This window comes from Oenanthe melanoleuca, chromosome 5 (assembly GCF_029582105.1).
Source record: "Oenanthe melanoleuca isolate GR-GAL-2019-014 chromosome 5, OMel1.0, whole genome shotgun sequence".
In the NCBI taxonomy this organism is placed as follows: Eukaryota; Metazoa; Chordata; class Aves; order Passeriformes; family Muscicapidae; genus Oenanthe; species Oenanthe melanoleuca.
In genome coordinates this window covers 7,779,851-7,802,962 of record NC_079339.1, presented here as the reverse complement: position 1 = coordinate 7,802,962, position 23,112 = coordinate 7,779,851, and the positions used below count along the sequence as shown (strand labels likewise).

Below are 23,112 nucleotides of genomic sequence, written 5' to 3'. Positions count from 1 at the left end.
AACTGGGGCTGAGCTAGGTCGTTGCAGAGCTCTGAGGCCACAAGTTCAGCTTTGAACAGCATCCCAGGGAATGCTGAGGCATCCCATGCCTGTGGCACTCAGCAACACTGCCCTGATGGGCAGCAAAGAGGAGGGGGGAAGTCCTGGGTTAGTGTGAGGATATTTGGAATGGAACTGGGATAGGTGCTGATCATTCCATGGAAGCAAGGGGTTTGGCTTGGAAGGGACCACAAAGATCATTTAACAGGCTGTTGTCTGATTCCAGAGCAAAGAACATCCCAAAGTGCCTCCCGACCCTCATGGGCAGCAGGAATGTCTTCCACAGCTCCTGTTCAGGAATGGCAATGGCTGTTGGGAGCTCTGGCAGCAGCACCTGGATACCAGGTGAGAACAGAAATGGGGTCATTCCAGCTGCTGCTGGAGGTGATTTTCCCTTTTCAAGATGTTCCTCTGATTTATGTCTTCACAAGAATTTTCTTGGGCACATTTCAGGGTAATTCCAACTATGAAACAGTTGAAAAACAGACAACCTGGTGAAACTTCTCCCACAACACCACTCTAGAGGAAACTTGGTAATAGTATAAAGACGTGCATGGCCCCAATTCCAGCTGGGAATGTCTTAGCTATTACCCTCCACCCCTCCTTCCTCCCACAGGGACAGCTCACATTGAATGACTGACTTACTGTGTTTGGAATTCCTTCTTTAAAAAGCAGCATTGGAATATCCAGAACTCCAGGAAGGTCCCTGGAAGTCACAGGTCAGGGGCAGAAGCCAGGTGAACAATCTTGAACTGGTTTTCAGGGAATGCACCCACTGCATCCTGTGGCTGCAAATCCAAAGCTGTTCCTTCCCCTTGGGACAGCCAGGGAAAACATCCCCATCATGGATTTCTGACAGGAAAAACCTCACAGTTCCAGGATACCTGACTCCTCCCAGCACTCCAACAGGCTCCAATGAATAAACAAGAGGACAGACCATGTCAGGGTGCACACCACTACTTTTAACAGTAACAGCAAAACCAGGGAGAATTCACTCACCTTTTCTTCCGTGCACTTCCTGGGCACAGCTCCTAAGAGCCTCACACTCCTTGCATTCCATGTCTGCTCCTTTTCCAAGACCTTTGGAACCAGTCTGGGGCAGCCAGTGGCAGTGCTGCTGGGTGGTCCCAGCCCCAATAAGGGCTGCAGCTGCAGATGTCCCTGAGGGACGTCTCACTGTCACCAGCATGGTGGCACACCACAGAGGCTTCCAAACCACAGGCAGGTACAGGCTGTGTTGTGCAAAACCTGGGTTTAATTACAATCAGCCTACTAGAGAAGAAATGCTGTCTTTACCTAGTAAGGAACTGTTTCCTTAGGATTTGCCAGGAAAAGGAGCTGTGAGATCTGCAGGTAGATACAACACAGCTGTGCATCAGCTGCAGGAAGGTCTCTGTTCCAAACTCCCACAGCAAAAAGCCAGTAGAATACCAAGGCAATGCACCAGGACACTCAGGATCAGGATTGAAACACTCTATGGCAAAGGTCTGCCCTGGGCTTAAAGCCTCTGGAGTCTGACAGGCAGCAGAGCAGAGTCATAGCAAGGTCCAGCTCCAGATTGGCACACAGTTTTTGCCAAACTGCTGGAAATTCAGTGTTTGGCTGCACAGCTGGCCCCTGAGGTCAAAGAGAAGATCACACAACCAGGTTTTGGTACAATAGTGCTGATTTCTGGCAACCTGAACACAAAACTTTCCACCAAAGCCAAGGGGCAGCTCTAGGACAGTAGGGAGACAGAGCAAGTGTGCAGTGATCAGCCAACCCCAAGTACAAAGTGCATAAAAGCCCCCTCAAGCTCCAAAGGACCACCAGAACCAGCAGCTGCAGAGATCAAGGTGTGCTGCAGAGCTAAGGCAGAGTCACATTTCTGTCCTTTGGTATCCAAACTCTTGTTTAATAAACCATAGAACCATTAGGATGCAGGAAGTTTACAGACTGATCTTGGAATGGGAACACTGTAGCTGCTCAAGCACCTTCACAACATCCCAGTGCACTCCAGTTCCTCACTCACACTTCATATAAAAATCTTCACACAAACACTTGAACACTGCTCTTCCCACAATACAAACACTTGAAAAATGCCTCTGAGGACTTTTCTTCCATCCAAAATAAGTCTCTTGCTTTAGAGGAGAACAGGACTTCTTAAGTACAGACCCAGCACTTGTTCATTCAAGTTCATTGATTGGCTTTTAAGTCATTTCTTCCTCTTCTGCTTTAGATCTTTAGTCTTTTTAAATTTCTTCTGTTGCTTGGGTCCTCGTGCTGTTTCTAGTTTCCTTTTCTTCTCACTGGAAAACGGGAACAAAACATCTGTTAAATGTACACTGGATTGCCATCCAGCAGGGACATTTTTGTTGGAAAATAGGAGTGAGAGAGAAAATTTGAACTTGGTGCTTGAAAAAGCACAAACAAGAGCCTGACTTAGATTTTATAGTGTCCTGAGATCTCTAACCCAGAAGATCTTGATTTTTAGCTCTTGTCTTTGCTTTTCAAAACTTTATCTGTCCTAAATGGGGCATGTGGAATTTAGAGTACCTAGCAGAGAAACTACCGCTGATAGTTTCAAACATTCAATTTTGTCCCTGCACTGGATTCTGACTCAAGCAAACACAACAGAATTCCAAGCTCTGATCTTTATAAGCAACTGCTAAGACTCTCTCCTTCCTGGAAGGCTTTTGGAAACTTACAGCTTCCAGTATTCATGGAAAAAAACATGAAAGGGTAGAATAGAGATCCCCAAGGAAAAATATGGGAAGATTACATGCTGGGCAAGACAGAAGAAAGAAGATGGATGAAAATTAGGGAATTGCAGAAACACAGACATTTTCCAGGCTCACATTTGAAAGAATTCTTCTTCCCTGAATTTCCATTTTCTCCAATGGCACCTGCAGGGGCTCCCACCCAGTATTAGATCCCAAAGCAAATGGGGCAGTCAGGTGGAATGAGTGACCCAAGGGAGGACCCATCTTCTGTGTGAGATCAGGATCAGATCATCAGCAACAGTCAGAATTAAACAAGAAGAGAAGACTATCCTCAGAGCTACACAGAAACATTGGGTAGTAGAGCTCCCAGCTGCTCACACCCCAATTCCCCCAGGGAAAACTGAGGCTCTATCCAGGACACTGAGTTCACTTAACCTGCATTGAACCCTTAGGCTTCACTCTTTTGGAAAACATTTTAACAAAGCCAGCAGGAAAGCCCAGAGAGATCTCTGGAATATTTCCATTTCCTGTACCTTTTCAAGCTGACAATGGAAGTGTTCTGTCCTGCTTTGCTCAGCACCTCGTTCCACTCCTCATCATCGCCCCGGATAATGTACCTAAGTGAGAAAGGAGGAGGGAAAGTCAAGTCAAACTGTTAAGCACAAAGGAAAAAAAACATAAAAATAAGGTGTTTCCACTGTCAGGCACATGCTACTTTTCAAACAAAGCCACCCAACCAAATCAGATTTGAGAAACACACACAAAGTCAGGCTGGCAAAGCTGGCATGGGATAAATCAGTCTGGGAAAAAGTGAAAAGCTGCAGCTTGCTTTTGAAAAGAGAAAAAAGAAAATAATTGCTACTCAAATAAGCTCATGTCCTTCTCTGGGTGTTCAAGCAGCCTGGAAATTACACCCAGATTTAAAGAGACAAAGCAATTTTGTAGTAAAATGGAGTGACTGCTCTCCATCTCAAGTTCTTGGACATTCGTAATTACAAATCTGTAATTTGAAAGGCTTTGTCCACAAAACTGAACAATGTTAAACAAAGCCTCATACATTTTCTATAACCTGCACTGAAAAGTACTCAAAATAGATTTTTCTCTTTTTCTCCTAATGGAGGAGAAAAATAATCTATTTCTGGCTGAGGGAAGAAAAAGAAAAGGAAACACGGTCCAAAATGACAAAAGCATATGTAGGACCATCAATGCTACAAAATGGAATTAATTTTAAAACATTCTGCTTGTATTATTTTCCTTATGTGACTGACTTGCAAGTCACATCAAATCACATCCATTCTTGTCCTTTCTTCAAATATGACAATCAGATTCAAAGAAGCTTTTATTCCTTTTGCCAGATTTAACAGAGATCAATTTAGAGCGAAGCCAGAAACTTTCCTGAGACATCAGCACAGTGAACAGCGTTTATAAGACAAAAAGTGGAAGGGGAGAGAGAAGAGAGAGAATCAGTGGCATCTGTAACTCATGTTGGTCCAGAAAGACAGAAATCTGACATTTAAGTAAAAGGTCTGGTTGGTTGCTCTTTTTATGTTGATTTGGTTTTTTTAGTTTTACCCACTGCTGACAATACACACTAGTTCGGTTTTATTTGTTTTGGTTTTTTTTACTGCACCTACAGCCTTGTGCACAAATCCCAGCAAGACCCAGCATTCCACCCAGGAAAATCTGGATTTGAGACCTAGGCAGATGAATTCTTACTGTGTAAGGTCCATTTCCTTCAGCTTCATCACTTCTTGCTTATGCTTTTCTTGGAATTCCTTTGCAGCCTCCTCCTGCAATAGGACAGCACAAGATGCATTAGGTCCTGAGGGCAACAATGACTTTGTAATAGGAGGAAAATGCCTTTTCCCACACATAAATCCCCTGAAACAAGTACCAGCTGGTCCTGAATAGCTTCTCTCTTTTATCTAATTGTATTTTTACATCATTTGTACACACAAATTTGTAATTTTCTGTGAAAACCATATATTGCAGCTTAAAGCACAACTCCAGGTGCACATAATGCAAACCTGTCAGGTTTTAACTCTCTTACAGTGCCAGATGTGGTGTGGAACCCTTTCCATCCAAGAAATTTTAAAGTTTCTGCCCTCAAGGGAACTCCCTGAAGTGTTTACCTATGAATCAGGAATAAAGTTTGTAATTACCAAATCGTCATTTAAAGATTTCAGTGTTGGCTCCATCACAACATCCTTTGTTGCTGCCATCTGCTCCTCCACAGCTTTTTCCTGGACTGCGTTGAACAGCTAAAAATGAAATAACCCAGCACATGTAAGACTTAGTTTTTAAAATACCATTTATCACCTCTACAATGAACTCATAATGCCAGACTTCAGAAGCTTTGCTCTCCTGAACCTTAGAGAGAAAGAAAACCAGGAACCAGATCCAAAATTTTCCAATTATATCATTGGGTTTCAAGTCTACTTCTAGATAACACTGGAAAATAATTTTATTTTTTTCTAAGGAAAGCTGAGATGCCACCAATGCTCTGAACAATGGCTCAGGCAACAAGAATTGCCTGCTCAGCATTCTGGTCAGGGCACTTCAATATGGAAAACCAGAAGATAAGCACTCTTATCTGGAAAATCACTACACAGAGTCAAGAAGTGGTTTGGGTTGGAAGGGACCTTAAAGATCATCCAGTTTCAAACCCCCTGCCATGGGCATTAAATCATTGCCACACATTTTTCAGCTGGGATTTTCCCCACCTTGCCAAGAAGTTTATGGTCAGTATCTGGGGATGTGTTAAAGATGCCCAGCTCTGCTCCAGCTCTCTCTTAAGCTGTATTTTCTGTTAATATTGGAATGATGGTTTCATGTGACCAAACCTTGTCCTGCTGCTCCTACCTGCACTACTTTGCGGATGATTCTGTTGAAGAGTCCCATCAATTGACTGCTGGGCAGTTCCAGCTCCTTTTCCAGCTGGTCCAGAGATTTATGCTGCAGGCCAATACCCAGGAAAAGGGCCTGAGGAAAAGACAGGTATTTCAGTCACAGAGCAAACACAGACACATTCCCTACTGCACTCCCGGGGTTTTCCCCAAATCCTGGCTCCTCCCCGTCCATACATACTGACTGTGCAGCAGAGAGGGAGATGTCTCCCATCTGGCTGAGGAAGAACATCCTGGCAATGGTGGGAACCATGTCCATGATGAGGTGATAGTCCACCATGTTGCGGGAGTACATCTCCAGCCTCTTCAGGTCGTACGGGATGAACACTGACTCCAGCTCGGCACGGCTGATGGCTGGTGGGGACAGGAAAAAGACAGCAAGGTCTGGAATGTTCTCCAGAGCTACCCAGGATCTCACTGGTAAGCATTTATTCAGGTATCTAATGCTTTTCCTTTGCCTTTAACAGTTCACATTGTTTTTGCTGTAAAATAGGTTTGTTCCCTTGCAGCAGAAAAACCCTCTGGCCAACACAAACACTGAAACCCCACAAAACACAGGTACCAAGTTCTCCTCTGCCCATGCTCTGTCATGCACTTATAGCTATCCCAGTGAGGGCACTCACCAGCTTGGGGCTGCTGTTTGATGTTTTTGTTCTGTAGAATGTTCAGTGCCAAGGAGGGAGAGAAGGTGCTGAACTGGTAGGAAAGCAGGGAAAGGAAGCGCCTCCTAAAATCTACAGGGCAAGAAGACAAGACAAATTACCCCACTGGACCTCTAGAATAATAAACAGCCCAGAGGGTTCTTACAGACTCAGCAGGATCAGAGTTACCTTTCCAGAAGGCAGTGAGCCAAGGTTCCTGCTCAGAGTCCTCTTCATTGAGCATCTTCAGCATGATGCAGGAATGCTCCCCCGTCAGGTCATTCTGACAAATAAGATACAGTTCTGTGATTTCATGGTGGATTTCCCATCTCCCCCATGAATCTTTTTCACTCTGTGCTCAGCTGTGACAACAACAACAAATGCATCAACTACTACTGACCACCTCCACCTAATGGAAAACTTATGAATTTGGCAATTTGGTAAATCTCAGCTATTTTACCAATAGCCATGTTAAGAGCCCTCAGTAGCTCTAGATTTTTATGTGCAAACTACTTGGAGGCCCACATTCACAACCCTAAAACTCTACTCCTTAGCTACAGGCCCAAAGAACAAAAAGTAACATAAACCAAGCCTTAAAAGTAGCCTCATCCAACCTTCCTGCCCCAAACCCCTCTCACAGAATCTACTGGAATACATGCCCAGGAATTCCAGCAGGGCAGGATTTTCTCTCAGGAACAGTGTGGTACTTACAGGGGTCTGTCTCAGATAAACTGGCACAAATCCAGCACGCTTCCAAAACCTGGGAAAAAGAGGGAACACAGAGAGAATTATGGAGCTGTTGACCACAGAGTAATAAATTGTGGTTAAATGCAATTTATCTGCTGTACAAGGACAGCTGGTGAGGAGAAAGTACAAGTCTCTAAGATACTCCAACAATCAGTGCAAATGACCACTGACAGAAAGAAGGAACAGCATCCACCTGACTGAGGGTCCAGTTCAGGAGAGTTAAAAATTACGACCCTGATGTCAAAAATGCACAAACAAGGTGCTGTGAAAGGCATTTTCATTGGTCAGGAAAACAACCACCAGCTTTGAAGTCAGCAGCACTTCAAGTTTCTGCAGGTCACAGGGATTAGAATTTAACTACTCCCTACCTATCACAGGCTATTCTTACTTCTACACCCTGGAAAAATTGGGCAAGTAAAGCTCATTATTTGTTTAAGAAGGTCAAGATGTAACTGGGAAATAGAATCATGTCCTACTTGAGCAATCTGGGTGTCAGGCCATAAGACACCCCTAGGTAGTCCAGGTGCTCAGCTTGTCTCTCACTCAGTTTGAGCAGCAAAGGAGGCAAATCTTTCCGAGGTGTCACAACCTCTTCTAACAAACCAACAGTCTGGAAAAGAAAGCAGGACTGGGTTAGCAGCAATCCCCACAGAAAGGTGCAAATTAAAGCTTTCTTCTGTACAAAAATCAAATCTGAGTATTTCCTCCTTACAGAGTGGAGACTTACAGGGGAAATTACACAGCTTAGCAGAAAATTAAAAAATTACCATACCTCACTGCTCACAGTTGTGATTTCTTTTGGCTTTTGAACTGTTTCTTCTTCCAAACATGGGAATTTGCCTTCATAGTACATCTGCAGCAAAGTCAGAGCTCTGCTGCCATAGCCCATCTGTGAAGAAGCAACAACAAACCGTAAGCAAGCAAAATGAGGTCTCTGATTTTTAATACAGGGCAACAATGTTCTCCCCTTAAAATCCCATTACCAATCAGCAGTGCAGACATCACTCAGTCACTGCAAAAATACTTTTTTTTGGCCGCGTGGCAGCCCCAGGGAGAAGGACAGTACAGAACCAGGGTGTCTGAAATCAGCATCAGCCCTAGTAGTTCAGGGCTGTGTAATACTTCTTGGGGCTTAAATCTGGCACTCAGGAAATGCCAAACACTTGGTGACATCACAGCAAATATCCCTGGATCTGGATTGTGTATGGCGGCTTGGGATGCTCCCATGCTGCCTAGGAATGATGGAGCACTGGTTTGGTGCCCTGAGCTTAAAATGCTAAAGACTGGAGGAACTGCAGTGTTTTCCCTGTTTCTGAGCTCTGCCTGGAGAGACATTTCCATGTCACCACCACAGCTGGATCCATCCCAGGTACTTTACCCCCTGGTAATCCGGGTGAACTGCGATGCGAACAACGCGCCCGCCAGAAAGGCCCCCAAAATCCGGATCCTGGAACTGCACAAGGGACAAAAAGTCAATTTAAAGGACACAGCTGGGCCCTCCAGAAACACAAAATACACCCTGGGTGCAGTGCACAGCCAAATCACCCACCTGCTCTGAAATGGTCCAGGGAATAAGATCACCAGAGGCCTTCTTTCCCCTGGAGAGGCTGTTCATGATGGACTGGCGGGAGATCTCTCCCTCCATGCACACCTGCCAGGAAAGACACAAAACCATGAACACACAAAACGCCTTCTCCTACTCAATTCTGCCAGGATCAAAACTGACACTCAAGTCGTTCTCTCACCTGAACAACAGCCAGGACTTCTGGTAACGAATTCTGAGTGGGTGGAACAGGTGGCAAAAGGCAAAAGAGATGATGGGCAGGAGCATCAGAGAGCATCTGAAGGTCATTGGGGGAGTTCTAGAGAGTGAAGACATCAGAGAGATGAAAAACTGTCAAGAGACTCACAGAATACGCTGAATTGGAAGGGACCCATCAGGAATGAGCTCAGCTCCTGGCCCTGCACAGGACAATCCCAAGAATGCCACAAATGTGTCTGAGAGTGTTACCCAAATGGTTATTCTGTGAGGATGATAGCGTAGGGTTAAAATGTTTCTAAAACATGGGAATTGTATACAATAGATTCAAGGGGTAGAAAGAAAGGTTGGGTCTGGTAGGCTTGGGAAAGGGAACTAGGCCCTGAGAATGAGTGTTGAGCTTTGTCTGCATCTGAATAATCATCATATGATAAATAATATGTTTGTTAAATATAATTATTGTTTGGTAATTGAATATAATTATTGTTTAATCATAATAAGAATCATGAGAAACAATGTAATCATAACAAGAATCATGAGAAAGGATGTTTGGGGGGTCCTGATGAAAACTGCAAGAATACATGCTTGGATAAGATCAATGTATACAACAGAACAATATGGGTTTAATAATTAATATATAGTTATGTAACAGAAAGGGTATAAAAACGTGTTCATCTCGAATCCATGTTGGAGTCAGATTTGGGTTTGTACCCCTGATTCCCAGAGCTCTTCAATAAAAGCACCTGCATATAATCATCCCGTGATTATGTGTTTCCACGCTAACAAGGAGTGTTTAGAAATCAGCTGGACTTTTAAGCTATCCCTCTATTTTCCAAATTTAGAGTGATTAAGAAATTTGGAACTCGTTCAATGCTGAGAGATGGAGGAGCTCCCAGGCCAGCTCATGGTTGTCACGCCCCCAGACAGCATTTGTTTTCCCCAGGGGAAACCTTGTGCTCTAATATGTATGAACCTGAACTTCCTATTTTCATTCAGCTCCTTATATCCTAAGTACTAAATCCTAATATTTCTTAAAGCCTCAGATTTTTAGAACTCAGTAGTTCAGCATTTCTGGACTTCCCCACTCACATTTACAGATCATCCCCGATCTTGAAACCTTGAGATGAATTATTCTGTTTTTCAGTCTCATAACAGTGCTGCTCTTGATGAACTTGAGGCCAACAGAACATGGCTAAGAAAACTGCAAATGAGGGTCAGCACTGATAAAATCCTGACAAGTTTGGAGGCTCATTTAGAATTTTAGTCTCCCCATTTTCTCAAGGCAAAAATATTCCAGACTATCTGGAAATCTAGTATGTACAGCCAGGATTGAGGCAGAGATCTCAGAAAAAGGAGAATACAGCTCTGTACCCAACAAGAAGAGAAGCTGTTCAGAAATCTCAATCAGGCTGTCATAACAAGCACTGCTGTCCCCAGAAAATTCCACACTGAAACTGGGAATGAAATTGGGTGGAAGAAATCCGAGCCCTACCTTGTAGTGTGAAGCCACGTAGAGAGCCATCAGCCTCTGCAGGAAAACTTCTGATGCTCTGTGGTAACAAAACAGTGTGTCTCTATTTACATAGTATCTAAACACTGGGATTAAGGAAAAAACCTCCTTTGAAACCAGGTAAAAGCTTCCTGTTGGTTTATTTTCAGTATCTGGCCACAAACTGGCTTGTCCTCTTAGCCCCCGCAGCTTATTCTACAAGAATAAATTATGCTGGCCAGTGTTTGCAGCTTTCACACCCTTCATCCGTAAAGATAAACCTTTTATAGCTCCAACAAGGGCTTCCCTACATGCAACCCTTCCCTGAGGTTGTCTCTGCAGCAAAACTGGGTTTTGGTGATGTCCTGGCAACACACACCACCAATGCCATGAGAGTTTAACTCCAGGAGTGAGGTCTTAGGGAAAAGATCATGTGCTGAGCTTCTCCCATCGGATACAGAAACAACCATCAACCAGGCTGAGACACATTCAGCAAGGATACAGGTCACAGGTGTCTGGCAGAGGGCAGCCAGAGATGATCCTGGTGATGTTGAGGCAGTCCAAGCACAGGAGATCATTCAGCCACTTCTCCACGGGGTCCCCAGGGGCGTACCTGATGGACTCATGCAGGGACACCTCGTGCAACGTGCGAGCTGCAAGGGGTGACAAGGACATTCAGTGCTGGAAGCTGCAGCCAGACAAGCACCCCACAGAATCCCTGGGCTCTCAAGGGCTCCCAGATGAGAAAACTGTCAATTGCTGATTTTTCACCTCTTAAAAGACTTCCATCTGAAACTTGTGAGGAAAAACCAGCAGAGTTCTGTCATTTCCCCACAGCTGCAAAGCACATGGATGCGTGGGACAGCTATGGGATCTAGCTGACAGAGCCCCAGCCACAGGGACACACAGCCCAGAGGTGCTGTACCTGAGGTGAGCTTGGCAGTGGCTGTGGATTTGTTCTCTGCTGTCAGGGTCACCTGGCTCTGGGCACTCTGCTGGCGGAGCTGCTGGATGAGCTTCAGGGACAGTGACCGACCCGTGCCCTCGTACCTGGAAAAAAGGACAGAGAGCCTGAAGCAAGGAACCATCCAGAGCTCTAAGGAAGCCCCAGCAAGGAGTGGTTGCTCCAGCCCTACCCATTGATGGTGGAAGCCATGAAGACCAGGTAAGGGCCCAGCAGGTTCTTCACCAGGGGCAGAGGAATGGCAGCAGCTTCGTCAATCACCACGAGCTCAGCCTGGCCCAGCTTCACAGAATCAGCAGGGTGGATGTACTGCAAACAAGAGGACACTGTCACTGCCAGCAGCAGCCTGCCTGCAATCAAGGAAACATCAGAGTTCACAAAAGCTGGAGCCCTGGAAAGCTCTTTGCTGTCCCTGTTCTCCTCAAACACCGAGCCAGAGACTGAGATGTGGAAAAACAGAAAGTCAGGAGAAGGTTTATGTTGCCCTAACAAGAACTGGCTCACGTGTCTTGTTTAGCACAATTCCATGAGAACTTGTCTGCAGAGGTGAGGAAAATAAAGGAAATCTAATCACTGAAAGCTCTTCCTGCACTGCTTCTTTCACCTTCCTTCACTTTTATTTTGGGAGCTTTGTAATCTACAAGTTATTCCCTGAAAGAGAGGAGGTATTTTGAGGAAATCACTCCCTAGAGATCTGCCTTACAGCAAAACCCACCAGTATAGTTACACATCACACAGAATGAACATGGTTAAAATCAAAACAACTTCAACGCTGGCAAAAACAACAGCTAAGAACAAAAACTCGGAAGGCAAGAATGCAAATTACCTGGATGGTCTGCCTGTGCTCCTTGAACACATTCACTCTGACCACTGCCTTGTTGAACTCTGGATTTAAGGACTGAACAATCTCATAGTCCAGGTGCTCCTGGAAAATAATATTGTAAAGAATATAAAAAGCCAAGATCAAAGAAAAAAAAAAATTATCATCATCAAAATAAGCTCAGACATCTTTATTTTACACTCTAATAAAAAATTCTTATAAAAGCTTCAAAGGCCTGAGAACTGGGAAATTATTTACTGATGTTAAAACCTGCTTCACAAAGAAACTGATTTACCCTGCTTAAAAACAAAGAAAGAAAAATAACTCTACTATGATTCCTGTTTTTGCAGAACATGGTAAAGAAGGCTGACAGCAAATACATGTAGTCAAAGGCACAGATGAGATGTAAAATCTGCTGGGCAGGAATGCTTTGAAAGTACTATTTTACAGCTTCTCTCACCTGATACTGCAGTGCATCAAAGCCTTTAAATATGAACTCAAAGAGGGTGTGAAGGTTGTCAGGGCTGGGAGATGTGACAAAGATATTGGAGTAACTGCAGAGACAAAAACAAAACAAGAGCTGAAAGATTTTTCTACCAGATTTTACCATGTAAGTACTAAATAGGATGGGTTTTTAATAGGAGAGGTTGACTTGATCTGATAACCAAAACACAGCAGATTTCTATAGACACTTATCTAGATTTATGGGTGATTATTTTGAGTTTTAAGAAAAATTTGACCAACAGTGTATGCAGAAATCAAAATATAGAAGACTGAAAATGAAGTATTTAAAATTGGAAATTACAATTATATTCAGATCCTGTCATCTTGTTTTTGTTTTGTTTTGTTGTTTTTTTTTTAACTTAGGGATGGCAGGTAAGGCCTGGGGGATTGGAGGAGAGATCACTCACCCAAAAGCTACTGCTCCAGCAATGGCCAGCCCCAAAGCAGCAGATTTCCCTCGTCCCCTGGCTGCTGTTAATGCCACAGTGCTCCTCAGGGTCTTTTCAGAAATGGCTTCAATGAATTTTAGAACTGCTTTTGCCTGAGGATTAGAAAACCCACAGAAAACTGCGTTTGAGTTTCTCTCACACCATGACCTACCACGCCCAGAGAAGCTCAGCTTTGGCCAGCACTCCAACCTGATCCAGGGTTTTGCAGCCATCCACCAGCACTCCCACAGGCTGTGTGTCCTGCAGGCTTTCCTTCAGCTCCCTCAGCTCCAAGTCCTGGGGCCGCAGGCTCTCCTCCTATGGGCACACAACAGGATGAGCCAAGGACATTTCAGCACAATTTTACCTTTGCAGTGTCTTCTGACACCTTTGGTCAAGCAGAGAAAGGGATCTGGAAGGAAAAGTTACCACAAGAATGTGTTCCCCAAAAGCATGAGAATTTACGTGGACAGACGTGTATTTAACCCTTAAATTTCCAGGCATCTTCAGGAGAATGGTCACAAAGAAGTTGCCCGATCCTGACTTCCTCAGGTTTGGAAGGGAAAAAAATTGAATGATTTTGCAGTATATAGTAATTACAAAATGGCATTGCTTGGAAAAACAGATTATAGAAAGTGTTCTGAATAATTTAATTAATTTTTCAGTCTTTGGACATTCAAGACCCTTGTTACACCTGCCACATAAAGTGTCCACGCAAAGGGAAGAACTACTGCAGCAACAATACCAAAATAATACCAAGACTTCCAGAGCCAGACAATGAACTTGGACACAAACACAATTAATTTTAGATGGGAATGAAGGCTGATTTTCTGGTTATCACTTAAAATTCCAAAGGCACCAACCTCTCCAGCCAACAGATAAGCATTTGTGCTGCTGTCAGTGCTGTTCTAAGGTTGTTTTATTTTATTTTTTTTTAAATTAAATTTTTAAAAATTTTTTTAAATTTAATTTTTTTTAAATCAGTGCCCTATTAAAACAGAACCTGTGTTGGTCATTTCTTAGGCCACACAGCACAGTTCAAATGCTTCAAGACTTGTTTAAAACTGGTCCCACTTTACTGCAGTCTACAACTGGAAGTGATAAAAGGATACATTTCTAACAGTGCAAATATGTGTCTGGATTATCCTCAGGAAATTTTTCCTGGAATGAGACACGTGTAACACAGAAATTGAAACAGCTGACACAGATTCTAGCTGTGTCCTGAGCCTGCAATATACTTATTTCCAAAGTGCTCTCCTACCCTCCAACTGCAAAAAAGGTATTTTTATTGGTCTTGCCCCATATGTCCATCAACTTGAAATCCCTCCATGCAACCACAATCAAGCTCCACCTCACTGGGCTGAGCAGCAGTACAGGAAAATTCATAAATATGGGCAAGCACAAAAAGAGATGGGACAGAAAATTGAAAAAAAAAAACAGAGTATAGAAAAAACAGCTCTCCAAGCTTCACCCACATAATTCCAGCAGAACATTCTGCTTCCTTTCTGCAATGCCATCCTTTGATGTAAATTAGGGTGAAATTTAAAAATTCCCTCTTTTTAAATCTTTAACACCCCATGGCCAACTCAGAGGGATTTCTGCCAGGGAAAAGGGCTGGGATCCCTCACTGACCTGGGACTGTGGGGGGACAGGAGTGATGTTGGCAGAGTGGCTGGAGATGGGCAGGATGTTCAGCTGGTCATCGATCACTAGGCATGTCTTGCATGAGGCCAGGGACAGAATGAACCTGAGCAGGCAGAGAAAACTCAGTAAAAACACCAGCAACACTCCCTGGTGGTTCATCTGAACTCTCTTCTAAACACAGAGCATTTACAGCTACTCACAGTAGAGTTGCAAGTTCAGCTGCTAAAAAAGGCCTGCTCTGATGCAAACCTGTGGGATGTTTTCCTATCAGGAATACCCAACATTGTTCCTGGTGCTTTTATTGGGCAGAGAGCCCAGACCCTCTGCACTCTGAGTCACTTACCTCTCATTGAACCTCCCCACCACATCCTGGTGAGCCTCTGTCCTGTACCGAGAATGAACGTCCTGAAAGGAAGAGGAAAGAAAACAGAAAGAAAATGTCAGTCTAGAGAAGGGACACAAGTGACAGTGACATTTACAGGGTTGTGTCCCCTTCTTTACCATTCCTGTCTCTCCATTTCCAGCCACACCACATCCCAGGCATGACTGACTCTGTTGTGAAACACCTACACCTGCAACATTTCGGAAATGCCTGAGTGTAACAAATTCCATCACATATGAATGAAGGAGCAGGAAAAATCATGGAAGGAAGATAACAGCCCATAATAAATCAATAAATCCCCACTCAGCATCACCTCCAGGTAGCTGCTCGTAGAGAACAGGCCCACTGTGATGCACATACCATGGTCATTGTATAGAGCTGCTTCAGGGAGTTCATAGTTCTCAGTAGAATCACCACAATTCCACCACCTTCCACTGTTTCTACAGTTCTGGCCAACAGGTTTGGAGTCAAGGCTTCAAAATCCTGGGGAGTGAAAAGAACTTCAGAGTTGCCCAGAGTCCAGCAGTACAGCTGGCTCCTACTGAAAGGCACACAAAGCCCAAAAACTTTATTCCTCAAAGTTTAATTCACACTTGAATTTGCACTGTCCTGTTACAACTCCTTCCAATGAGGCCACCTCACCCTCACACAGCTCGTGAGGGATAAGCAAGACCACCAAAACTGAAGTGACAGAAGCAACAAATTCTATTCCTACAACATTTCAACTGATTATTGTAATGCCATTTTGGGAGCCAAGTAATTCCTCACCTGAAGGACACACATCCCAAATGTGTTCCCGAGGATCTTGTGGGTTTCGTTGTAGTAGCAGTAGCGGATGTTTGTGGCTGCTATGAACAGCTCGAAGGGATCATCATCCTTGATGTTCAAAGTCCCACTCTTAATCTTCTTCTGGAGCTGCCTCATCCTCTTCTTCCGGTGGCTGAGGAAAAAAGTCGTCCAGGAGATTTCTTGGGAAACGGTTTGAGAAAACTGAGTTCAGGCTGAGTCTGAAAGTCAGAGCTCAGTCCTAAACATAACTGAGGTTAAACAGCTGAGGAACTCAAGTTTTGAGGTTAAAGAGGTGAGGGGGAGTTTGGTCCAGGGCAGCAAAGTCAGTGTTAGAGCTACAGAAAAAAAACCAGAGGTACTTTCTGCCAGTGTCAACTCTATTATAGAAGCCAAATTTCAGCCCTGGAAGAACAGACTTCTCCCAGCTCCTTCAGGAACAAATTTGGCTTCCCCTCACACCCAAATCCCTCAGCCTGCAGCACAGGCTCCCCAGAGAGCAGCAAGACACTTGGGGGTTCTCTCACCTGCTGAAGCCCAGCTCCTTCTTGTAGCACCACAGCACAGAGGGCCTGGCCTTCACTGTGGCCTTGGACAACATGTGGTGAAGGATAACGACCTGCCAGAGCACACAACACTCACAAACAGCTCTCAGGGGAACATCAAAAAGCAAAGTGTTTTTCTAAACTTAATTTTACAGCTGTATTTCCACTGTGGAGAACAGAGGGATCCCTAGGCATGAAGCAAAGCTGTGTCTGTCCCTTCTCCAGATCTGCAGGACACTGGATTTGACCTCCTGTTTCCTTAGTTCCCTTCTCTGGCAGAACTAACACTGATAATTCCAGGATATCCACAGTTCCAAGTGTTTGTCTCTTATGGATAATCCATTCATATGAATTTTCCACAGTGTTTCAGTGAAAACACTGAACACAACCAGACCTGGGAGATGCCAGAACCCATCAGTAAATAATGCCAACATTTCTCTACCGCCATCTGAGTAACTGATTCTTTTCCAAGTTGGTTTTTTTAATATATAATTAACTCATTTTATTTGCCCAAAAATTATCAGTTATACAGCAGTTAGGACAGAACAGCAGCAGGACTAGTGCAGTGATTGTTCCCCTCTGCTCAGCACTGAGGAGATCACACCTCAAATCCTGGGCTCCGTTTTGGGCCCCTCACTGCAAGAAAAACACTGAAGGACTGGAACATGTCCAGGGAAGGGAATGGAGCTGGGGAAAGGGGCTCAGCCTGGAGAAAAGGGGGCTCAGGGGGGACCTTCTGGCTCTGCACAACTCCCTGACAGGAGGGGGCAGCTAGGTCAGGCTCCGCTCTCAGGAACAAGAGGAGAGGAAATGGGCTCAGGCTGTGCCAGGGGAGGTTTAGGTTGGATATAAAGCAAAATTTCTTCTCTGAGCAGGCTGTCAAGTCCCCATCCCTGTAGGGATTTAAAAGCCACGTAGATGTGGCACGTGGGGACATGGGTGAGTGGCTGGCTTGCTGGATTCAGTGATCTGGGAGGGCTGTTCCACTCTGAACAATTCTGTGATTCTGAGAATTGACTTATCCTAAAACATCATGGGTTTGCCGTGCTGTTCTTTCCCTCCCCACTCGAAAAATACAAGGCCAGAGTCTCTGAAGAAAAATGAGTTTATCAATTAATTTCCAGAACACAACTTCACCGAGTAGGTTCATTTGCGAGACGACTCAAAGCCCACTACGAGAGAGAAACCATCACAGCTCACGGCAGAACCGAGGGGGAAAACCCTCCAACTGGCCAGAAAATGTAATATCCTTTGCCTCAGTTTAAAAACCAAACACACGAACCCCAGCCTGTCCTGAGTTTCATTTGATATTCATGACCTTCCCAGACAGGAAATATCTAAGGGAGGTCTCACACACCATTTCCAACCCCTCTGTCCCTGCGAGTTCCCTCCCCCTCAGCCTACACGGTTCTGCCTGGGGCTGTGAGGGTTTAATTCCTGCTGGAGGCAGAGAGGAGCAGGGACTGAAGGACTGCGGCAGGCCCGGGTGGGTCTCAGCACCCACAGCCCCGCACGCTCCGGGACGGCGTTACCTGGTCCTTGCCGCGGTCGCCCACCACCACGAACAGGCTCCGCTGCCGCTCCGCCACGCCGTTCTCGATGAGGACGCGGATGCGGTTGTCCACCTTGCGGCGCTGCATGGCTGCGGCTCCCGGAGCTCCTTCCCCGGTCCCGCTCCCGCCGCACCACGTGGGAGCCACGTGGGGCCCGGCGCTGGCGCCGCGCAGCATGGAAGGACCCCGGGGCTGCCCGCGCCGGCCGCCTGCGCGACATAATATACATAGATCTCCTTCTAAACATTTCTCTATAAACACACATTTCCCTGTAGATCGAACTTTCAAGCAGAATAATTAAAAGTAGCTTTGCACACGGGAAAGGACTCCTGTGCCCAGCCGGTTCCCACGATCCCCGGCGAGACACAGAGCAGCCCCTAACTACTTTTTTTTTTCTCTTCTCTTTTTGCTTCCTTTCCTTTCCCTTTTTTTTTTTTTTTTTTTTTTTTTTTTTTTTTTTTTTTTTTTTTTTTTAAATAACGCTTTGTTCTAACAAAATCCTGCCTGTGAGCCCTTCAGGCGTGTGTGCACAAAGAGCAGGCCTCTGATTTTATAAAGATAATTCCATTTCCATACCAGCAAACTCTGAGTCAGGGTGGCCTTTGCTCCTGGGGGGAGAGACAACAAAAACAAATATATACCAAAAAGGGCATTTGGAGCCAGTTTCCCCAAGGAAACAAGACTGCATAGAACAACAGAACACATCCAGAAAACAACAAACCTTTAGGATTATTACAGATGCTAAATGAATCCCCAGGAAATATTAGAAGTCCTATTCCTCAGTAAGAGTAGGGAGCTTCTAACATTTCAGCTCTGCTTCTTAATAAATCCGCCAGAGCTGTTTGAGAGTTTTCCATAAAAAATCCCAAGCTGAACAACCATGGAGCAACAATAAGAAAATGATTTATCAGCCTGACCTGAAATTCCAGTGAGGTTTCAGAAACATGGAATATTTATTCTCAAACTGACAGTAAAGCTATTCCTAACCTTTCAATACCAAAGTTGAACCGAGCTATTTGCATAGATATCTTTATTCTTAGCTTTTAATACTGCCAATTTTTCTTAAACTTGAACATTCAAACAATGAAGTATTTAAAACCAGGTGACAGTGTAGGAAAAATGTGTTTAATACCACTGGATGTATTTGGGGTTGTTTTAAAATATAACAAAAATATGATAAAAATACTGAATTAATAATCATAAAGGCTGAAGAACAATTTTTTTTAGGTGAACCCAGTTAAACCCAGTCACTGAGACAAAACCACCAAAGCAACAGAAATTTAGCAAGACAATCCCTTCAGGTATGAAATATCTGCTTCAAAGGGAAGGACATAAAACATTTAAATAATTTATTTTTCAAGTGTTTACATAAGCAATGGACCAATTTGTTTCCAACGCTGAGTTAAAGAACTGCAGACATATATACAGGTATGTTTAAGGCCATCAGAAAATTTAAATCTGACAACAAACTAAAAATTCTCAACACTTATGTGCTAGAAGCATTACTAAAATTAATTCTAAAACCCAAGAGCTTCAAAAGAGGAAATACATTTTCATTTAATAAAAGTCTAACGAATATTTCCTAAAATTTATCTTGAGACCAACATTCCAGGTGTCCTCTTGATCCACTGCTGGGTATAAATGGGCCAGCAGAGTTGGAACTGAGCTGGTTACACCCTTCTGACTCCTTTATGGGTATTAAAAAGACGAGAAAAGAATCTGGCTTTTAATACAACTGCAGCAAGAGAAAAAAAAATTAATTCATAACCAAATGCCAAGTTAGGTTCTAGTTTTCCTAATGCAGTTCTCCTACATGCTGCTCCAAGTGGCTTTTAGGAAGCAGATTTTGGAAAAAAGATTTCCTTCCCTCCATTAAGGCTGGATCCAGAGAGCCACAAATTTTAATACCATTATATTCAAAAAGCTTCTGAAAGTGGTTAATAGAATAGCACCTCTTCCCTTAGATGAACAGCCTAGAAAAGGAAAGTTCTTATCACACTCTGCCACTTCACACCAAAAATACTCATTTGAAGGACCTTCCCCATCTCCTTCCCTCTGCAAAAATGTATTGGCCAACAGAAAAACTGGCCAACAGGAAAATGTTACAGTTTAAGCAATTACCCCTCTCCACAACTGTGAGCTGTGCTGACAAAAATAAGGGAACATTCCCAAAGATCCCTTATTTTGTCAGTCAAAAGCTCCTTCCCTGAAGTTGTGTCACTGACTCTACAACAGCCAAGATCAGCCCGAGACCAACTGAGAGCTCATCTGCATTTCAACAAATTCTGTCATTTCAGGAAAAACACCATTAGAAGGGAGCTGCACAACATTGCAATGCTGAAGCTTCCAGCAAAGCTCCAGACAATAATCATATTTAAGGCCAGATTTAAACAAGGAAATTTTCCTCTAAGTTCCTGTAAGAGCTTTGTGAGTTTTGTTGTTTGGGCTCATTTCCTACTTGCTCTTTAGATATTCTAGTCCATCAGTGAGGGACAGAGACACCTGCACCTTGCCAGCGTTCAAGTTCACTGGTGCCAGCTCAAGTGATGGGAAACCTTTTGTTCCCATCCATGCTCAGTGCAGATGGAAAATTGGAGAAACAGGTGCCCAGATTTTAGAAACTAAACCAGTTTCCTTCAGTGACAAAGCTCAGATTCAGCTTGTACCTTGAAGCATCCATGTCAGTACTTTGCAACAAACTTTAACCAAGAACAGTTTCACATCAGCAAGAAAGATGGTCTGGATTTCCCAGGATGTGACTGCAGCCTCATGAACAGGGTGGCGGGCAGTATCAAGATTCTTCCGATCAACTGGTTCTGTATCTTGCTCTGCTGGACCACAAATATTTTGCCCTATTTGTTCTTAACCATATGCATTTTAAGAACTTTGTCAGTATCATTTATCATCTTCGCAGTATTTATCTGCAGTAACAGCCTCTTCAGTACCTTTTCTCTACTCAAATGCCATGTAGGGAAAAAAAGGAAGCTTGATCCTTTCTCCAAAGACCTGTAACACAACCCATCTTCCTAAAAACTTAAGGTTGGCGGGACATTTTGAGGAGACACGTTTTCCGAACACGATGTTTTCCAAGAGTTCAGTCCCAAAAGAATTCACTGCCTCATTAAGTAACAAGAAGCCAAAAATCCTCACTCTGCCTGATGATTCAGAGACTGCTGTATACAAAAGACAGGATCTGGGGAAGAAAACAGGGATTAAGTGAAGTTTAGAAACCTCTCTACAGAAAAATCCCTAAGCTGCACTGGTGAACTGTTTTTACAAAACAGCCTCTACACAGCAAAAAACACAGGAGTAGAATTCAGGAGCAGGCTGGCCTCAGGTATAATACAACAGCTCATGATATCTGGGCAAGTTTTCAAGTAAGAGGATTTCTAGGAAGCATCCAAGTTTCCCAGACACAGTAACAATACATACAAACATCTGAAATACTTGAGGAATTTTAAAATTACTTGCTCAGGAACCCTTGAATTACAGCCAAGAGGAAGAAAGAGGCTGAAGGCAGAAGTTCAGTTTTGAAGAGGCTGAGACACAGCCCTGTCCCACACTCTCCTTCCAGCCACAGGATCATGCCCCAGCTACCAATGGAATAAACAGCTCATCCCTACATCCAGAATAGGCTCTACACCAGAGCCAGCCCCAAACTGTCACAGCTTTGCTTCAACATAAACTTCTGCTAACAGTCTTTGCTCTAAATAGGACCTTTTCCAAAAGAAACATACCTAGGAGTGCTTGGGGTGTGGAGGGAACTTGGATCTAGAGCCAAGCTATGGAGTAAAAATTGAGAGCTCCCCTGAAGAGAAGTAGCGAGGGCTGTGTGCCACAGGGTGTGACTCCAGCTGCTGTTTCAGGACACTTTATTGCACCAGGGGTGGAGATCAAAGGGGTCTGTGCACATTCCCAGCTCACATCTCAGGATTTGTTCCACCTCTCCCTCCATCAGGAAAACAGCAGGGCAGCTGCTCTGAAGGCCATTGTCATACAGGAGGTTTGCAAACTCGTCTCTCAGTGAAGAGACCCAGTGTTTTATTAATAAATTCAAGTTGGAAAAAACCCCCAAACCAACCACCCAAACTCCATGCATTTCAATCCATTCAGAGGTCTCTAATTGAGTATAGTGCACATTTACTGACAACTACAATTAGTTCCTTAAGGAGCATTTGGTGTGCAATGGAGAAAGCTGAGCAGCTTTTGTTCTACCAACCATTTAAAAGCTGATGCATGAAGAAAAATAAAATAATTAAAAGAATTCACTGTTTTCCTACATCAGTTCAACATTAAAAGGTTTGTCTTTTTATTTTTTTTCCAGTTAAAAAACAGTTGGGACTGTCATCTCAGTAATAGCTTCCTAAAAAAGACACAGAACAGCAACTTCTCACCAGACTGCAGTTTAGGAATGTTCTAGACCTTGACTCAAACTGCTGCTTCCAGACATCAGCCCCGTTTCAGGATGCCTGGTGTGGAATATGGTCTTCACAAGCTTATCACTTCCCACAGTGAAAACATTTTTCATTTGTGCTCTTCACACAGGACATGGAAAAGTGATATCCCACCTATTTGTATGGAGTTCCAGACTGTTTCACAATGTCAAAAGTATCTGACTGCAAGTTCTGAAAGTTCAGTTGTGATACAAAGTAGAAATTACCCTCTGAGTGAAAACAACCTTCAGTTTTGTACAGAACAGTTAAACACCACACAGCTGTTCCTTAATTTCACCTTTCCACAGGTAGGAATTATTTGATGAGCAATACTTAACATAGAATATAGCACTTTTCTTCTTGCACGTGCTATAGAATGCAACAGAACTACCAACACCTCTATGGAGGCAGCTATCAAAATATTCTCCCCACTGCAGAGAGAGTGCATGTGCGCAAAAGGCAGGCACAAGTGATTTTTCCAAAGATTATACCACAAGGATGCAGTAAAACTTGAATAAGACTCGGTATTTTCCAGCTCCTAGGCTTATGCCATTTCTTTTATACATTGCTGCCTTGATGAAAGTAAAAGTCCATCAAAAAGAAAAGTTTCCCAGAAGTCACAGCTAGTAGAATAAAACCAGAAAAAAAGGAGGGTTTACATCTAGTCAGGAAAAAGAGACTATCGGGGAAAAAACAAAAAGAGAAAAAAACACCTTATGAAATGTCACCCCATCACATTGAATCTTTTTCAGCCGTTGAAAACCAGTGTT

At 43.8% G+C, this 23,112-nt stretch overlaps 1 protein-coding gene across 1 annotated transcript; it reads right to left on the bottom strand.

The window, feature by feature from the left end:
* Positions 1–1,912: 1,912 nt before the first annotated feature.
* NAT10 (N-acetyltransferase 10) lies at positions 1,913–18,291 on the bottom strand. The gene is made up of 28 exons (XM_056493836.1): positions 17,889–18,291; positions 16,339–16,430; positions 15,794–15,965; positions 15,386–15,508; positions 14,987–15,048; positions 14,632–14,746; positions 13,210–13,317; positions 12,979–13,112; positions 12,528–12,621; positions 12,074–12,172; positions 11,420–11,556; positions 11,209–11,333; positions 10,786–10,936; positions 10,287–10,383; positions 8,781–8,897; positions 8,585–8,686; positions 8,414–8,488; positions 7,808–7,924; positions 7,512–7,645; positions 7,000–7,048; positions 6,478–6,571; positions 6,271–6,381; positions 5,829–6,001; positions 5,604–5,723; positions 4,904–5,002; positions 4,458–4,531; positions 3,275–3,358; positions 1,913–2,327 (listed from the first exon to the last, which is right to left on the bottom strand). The coding sequence occupies exons 1-28, from the start codon at positions 18,084–18,086 to the stop codon at positions 2,234–2,236; spliced, it is 3,150 nt and encodes a 1,049-aa protein (XP_056349811.1). The 5' UTR covers positions 18,087–18,291; the 3' UTR covers positions 1,913–2,233.
* Positions 18,292–23,112: the final 4,821 nt, after the last annotated feature.

Excerpts from the sequence above, each read along its gene's own strand:
- NAT10 (XM_056493836.1), bottom strand. The coding sequence starts at position 18,086 with ATGCTGCGCGGCGCCAGCGCCGGGCCCCACGTGGCTCCCACGTGGTGC. Across the intron at positions 12,173-12,527 it reads TTGATGCACTGCAGTATCAG|GAGCACCTGGACTATGAGAT; the intron begins GTGAGAGAAGCT and ends ATTATTTTCCAG. Across the intron at positions 11,557-12,073 it reads AGCACAGGCAGACCATCCAG|TACATCCACCCTGCTGATTC; the intron begins GTAATTTGCATT and ends TCTTGTTTGCAG.